Genomic DNA, 4,645 nt, shown 5'->3' with positions numbered 1-4,645 from the left:
CTTTAGAATGCCTTGAATTTTGAGTTTTAATAGACTAATAAATCAATGTGCGTGCAGCAGTCTATTAGTCTATTAAAACTCAAAAAACACAATCTTGCTACTCAAGCTGTGTATGAACATATATATATATACACATTTTTATTTTATTTTTTTGCTTCTTTTCCATTTTGCATTTATTTGTACTTTTACTTTCAACACTTAAGTACATTTAATATAAAAAAATACTTTTCGTACTTAAGTACAATAAATTTCACATACTTTAAGACTTTTACTCAAGTAATATTCTAAACGGTGACTTCAACTTCTACCAAAGTCATTTTCTGGTAAGATATCTGTACATTTACTTCAGTACGTTATGGCTTTCGGGTACTTTATACACCACTGCAAATTAGTAAAATTACATTCAGTATACGTTACTTTCAAATCGTCAAGGAGTTCGTTCGCTGACGAACCGATGTTTTGAAACAACATTTTAAAGAGTATTTCTTTGTTCTAAACATTTGACTCTTACCATCCATAGTCTCCCGGACAGCATTCATGTTTGCGTTCGCGGGACTGGCCATGATGATATCGTGCTAAAGCTATTTAATTATTAATTTAATAATTCACACAGATGACCGTGACACGTCTATTCCTGTTAGTCCCTGGTGTCTTTCAACTATTTGCGAATTAAAAACCGGGCGACGTCACAAATCCTGCATTAAACAATATCCATAAACTGCGTTTTGTTCACACCTCGCGCTTTTTGCTGTGGTAATCCTGTCAATAAAGTTTTGGTCGTGCGAAAGGAAGTTACGTCGAGACGGTAGGTCGGTCTTTCTCGTCACCTGATTGGTTGTTTCGCATGTTCTGCTGAATTGTGATTGGCTAGCACCTCTTGAGCGAAAATTAAATCAGACGTTAGAGCCATTCAGAGATCTCTGTTGCGCTTGTTTGAGTTTCATTGCGTTGTAAGTATTAATTAAGAATATTTATCACCCGTTTTTGTCTTTTTAAACACATGTAAAGTCTGCAGACTAACAAAGGCAGAAAATACGATCAGTAATCGTTTGATCATTACTAATAAGATGCAATGATATATAACCAAACAGAATGCTTACCGCTCTGATTTGTTGATACTCTGAAGGATCTCCAGTCTTCCACTCATTTCCTTTCTTATTAAAGCGTAGCCTGGTTGGCTGGACGCCGTTTTTAAGATGGGAGACATAGCAGAGATTCATATAACACCCGAGACTCCTGGAAGACCTGCTATCCTGAACCCGTTTGAGAGCCCAAACGACTACCACCGTCTGCATGAGCCTCTGGTGCCCAGCCCGTCGGTGTTCAAGAGCTCATCAGCGGTGAGTATCTGACTCCGCACATGAGGGGAAATCACGAAAAAGGAGAGAAACGTCATTTCTTCTTGTATTGTTTGTTGTAGACACCAGCCAAGTTCAAATGGTCCATTGATGAAATGGCAAATTTACTTCCTGTGGAAATAGACCCAGAGGACATTCACCGCCAGGCTGTGTTTCTGAGCCAAGCCAGGTATTAATGTTAGTATGTTTATATGTAGTGTTTTACAACAATGTCGTTTTTTGTAAATATTTGTTCATATTCTCATGATACTCAATCCGAGCAGCTGAGTCCTTAGCCATCAACAAGAATCGGCTAAAAACACATCTCTTCCATCTTTATTTGACCCTCTAATTCTAGCACTTTATATTCTAATTCTGTTCTTTAAAAAAAAAAAAACATTCCCCTTTTAGACTTGCACTCTATTCATTTACTGCTTGTTTTCTTTAAAAAAACAAACAAAACACTAGCTTCTCTAATCTTTATTTATTCTATCTATTTGTTTAGTTTTTGTTTATTATGCAATTAACAAAAGCAAAAAGGCCTCTAACACTAGCTTGCTCTATTCTTTTTCTGTTCTATCTGTTTTCTTTTTATTTATTATATAATTAAAAAAACAAAAACAAACAAAAACTTGCTATGTGTACTGTGTTATATAGACTAACTGAGACTTGTTATAGCACTTGCATATCATTTCTCTCTTGTTGATTTTGATTGCTTCCATTGTCCTCATTTGTAAGTCGCATTAGCGTCTGCTAAATGTAATATTAACTCAGCTGTGTTTTAACACATTAAGGGCAGATGCTGAGATTGAGGAAAACCGGCAGCATGCTATTGAACAGGTAAAACTGCTTTACATCTCCTTACATAAAACAGGTACTGTCCATGAAAGCGTTTTATTTCTACCAAAGAGAAAGATGCTTCATTCAGTTATTTTTGTTTGTACAGTTTTTCACTAAAGGTGCAATTGTTCCCTCTCCATGGGGACCACCAGCAGCTAAACAATCTGTAAAAATGCCACATCAGAAAAGTAAGTCATGACACAAAAAAGAGATGTTTTCGTGCTACTTGATTACAACCAAAGTAGTTTTTAGATATTAACTTAAACTGTCTCATTTTAGGTCCTTTGTCCCCACTGGTAACAGAGGAGCTTCAGTCTTCAAAGAAAATAAATGGTTTGTTCAGCAGCTCAAAGACAACTCCTAAAATAATGATCACCACTGTAAATTTAGAATTAATTTTATATATGTGGATTTAGAATAATTGGCCTTTGCTTGTTTGTGTTTTAGCTATCTGTCAGACGGTCCTCTCTCTACCTGTGGACTTCAATCTTGAAAAAGTTCTGGGTAACCTTTTTTTATTAATTATTACTTCATTTCAAAATGAAGGCAAACATTATTTAGAATACACTACTGTTCAAAAGTATGGGGTCAGTAAGATTTGTATTTATTTTATTTTTTTTGGGAAAGAAATTAATAATTTTTTTCAGTGTTGCATTAAGCTGATCAAACGGTAAAGACATTTATAATGTTACAAAAGATTTCTATTTTAAATAAATGGTGTTCTTTTGACCATTTTAATATTCAAAAAACAACAGTTTCACAAAAATATGAAGCAGCACAACTGTTTTCAACATTGATAATAAGAAATGTTTACTGCGCGGCAAATTAGCATAATTAGAATGATTTCTGAAGGATCATGTGACACTGAAGACTGGAGTATTGGCTGCTGAAAATTCAGCTTTACATCAGAGGAATAAATTACATTTTAAAATATATTCACATAGAAAAAAAAAGTTATTTTAAATTGTAATACTGTTTCGTAGTATTACTGTTTTGAGCAGAAAAGACTTTAAAAAAACACTGTGACATTCTATATTTCTTCTAAAACTATTTAATCACCATTTTGCTTTTTTCTTATTAATACTTTGTATGCATTTTTTTTTATATGACCTGAGAAATAAGATTAAATATTTGTCCTTTTAAGAACTCATATCAGGGGGATTCGTAATGACAATAATATAATTTATAATAAGCAAATGGTGAAAATCTTACATTGTTTTATTCATATTAAAACATTTCTACAAGCTTTTTATGCAATGACCACTTATATCCATAACCAGATGCCCTCCACAAAATCCTGAGAGTGCGTCTGACTGAGTACAATATTAGGTCAAATACAAAAAGGTTGTTTACAGTCTGACTTCAAATAACTTCATTCATCTTATGAGTGTCAGATCTTGTCTATTGATGATGTAAACGTGGCAAATATTAGCAACTTGAACAAACATTAACTTGAGAATTTCCTTTCTGTTGTAACAGGTGATTACTACAGGACAGAAGAGTTAACCGAGCAGGTGCAGGAGAGCCTCAGCTCCTCTTCATTGCGGCGGAAGCTGTTTCTTGATGGCCATGACAGCGGCTCTGAGTCCTCTACCCCTTCCAGCCCAGACAGATATTCCCATAACGTCCCGCCCAGCAGTCGAGAGATGATGTCTTCTGTTATTGTCTCTCCACTTCAGTGTGGCATTCCAACTGGGACGCCCTTGTCTGTACGTACCAGATCATAGATGATGAAACTACAAGTGTGCAACTACATTCTTGTAGACCAGTAAAATATGGATCAACGGTACTTGATATCTGAGATCTTTAAAATTGAATACTATGTTTTATCCATAATCCTCAGGGCCAGTTTTCATCCAGTCCCATCCAAGGCCAGTGTCGAGCATACAGTCTGGGCAGTGTCGGAAGTCCCATGTTTTCAGAGAGATCGTCGCCTGCTTTCAAGTCTCCTATTCTGTCGCCCATCAGACTTCAGCATTCTGTGACGCCTGTATCAGGTGAGAAATCTGAGATGGTGCCAGGTGTTTTTTTTTTATTTTTTTTTTATTGTTGTATATATGACTATATATGTAAGTGCAGGGGTTCCAAGCACTATTTAATAATAGTGAGACTAAAATGTAGCCTAATCATTATTACATATTATTGTTACCGTAACTAAGTTTATGTTTTATAAATCTGGCAAGCTTTTATGATGGAATTGTGAACTATGGTTGAGCTAATTTTTAGGTTTAATGTGTCCCTCGTGTTCTCTGCAGGTGGATAGTGGTTATAACACTCACTCAGTGTGCACTACCAGCTTAATGGACACCCTCAGTTCAGACAGCCAGAGTAAGGACATGCTGGACACACACACTGCTGAAGAGGGTGTACCTTTCACTAGACACACTAAACCAAAGGTAAAGTCTCTCTCTCTCTCTCTCTCACTCACTCACTCACTCACTCCCTCACTCACTCACTCACTCACTCAC

At 35.8% G+C, this 4,645-nt stretch overlaps 2 protein-coding genes across 2 annotated transcripts in view; one reads left to right on the top strand and one right to left on the bottom strand.

The window, feature by feature from the left end:
* The window catches only part of LOC107719723 (mitotic-spindle organizing protein 1-like), a 6,815-nt gene extending 6,042 nt beyond the window's left edge, over nucleotides 1–773 (bottom strand). The window contains exon 1 of the mRNA XM_016527211.1: nucleotides 512–773. Coding sequence (XP_016382697.1) covers nucleotides 512–563 — 52 coding nt within the window. The 5' untranslated portion in view covers nucleotides 564–773. The remainder of the gene's footprint in view (nucleotides 1–511) is intronic.
* Nucleotides 774–873: 100 nt separating this feature from the next.
* LOC107719735 (protein aurora borealis-like) overlaps nucleotides 874–4,645 on the top strand; it is a 4,962-nt gene continuing 1,190 nt past the window's right edge. The window contains exons 1-10 of the mRNA XM_016527226.1: nucleotides 874–950; nucleotides 1,165–1,340; nucleotides 1,421–1,527; nucleotides 2,132–2,177; nucleotides 2,284–2,365; nucleotides 2,457–2,510; nucleotides 2,625–2,681; nucleotides 3,657–3,886; nucleotides 4,021–4,281; nucleotides 4,433–4,573. Coding sequence (XP_016382712.1) covers nucleotides 1,197–1,340; nucleotides 1,421–1,527; nucleotides 2,132–2,177; nucleotides 2,284–2,365; nucleotides 2,457–2,510; nucleotides 2,625–2,681; nucleotides 3,657–3,886; nucleotides 4,021–4,281; nucleotides 4,433–4,573 — 1,122 coding nt within the window. The 5' untranslated portion in view covers nucleotides 874–950; nucleotides 1,165–1,196. The remainder of the gene's footprint in view (nucleotides 951–1,164; nucleotides 1,341–1,420; nucleotides 1,528–2,131; nucleotides 2,178–2,283; nucleotides 2,366–2,456; nucleotides 2,511–2,624; nucleotides 2,682–3,656; nucleotides 3,887–4,020; nucleotides 4,282–4,432; nucleotides 4,574–4,645) is intronic.

Source organism: Sinocyclocheilus rhinocerous, unplaced genomic scaffold (genome assembly GCF_001515625.1).
Source record: "Sinocyclocheilus rhinocerous isolate Xijiao unplaced genomic scaffold, SAMN03320098_v1.1 scaffold721, whole genome shotgun sequence".
NCBI classification, from domain to species: domain Eukaryota; kingdom Metazoa; phylum Chordata; class Actinopteri; order Cypriniformes; family Cyprinidae; genus Sinocyclocheilus; species Sinocyclocheilus rhinocerous.
Note: the sequence above shows the minus strand (reverse complement) of the source record. Positions and strands in the feature narration are given on the sequence as shown.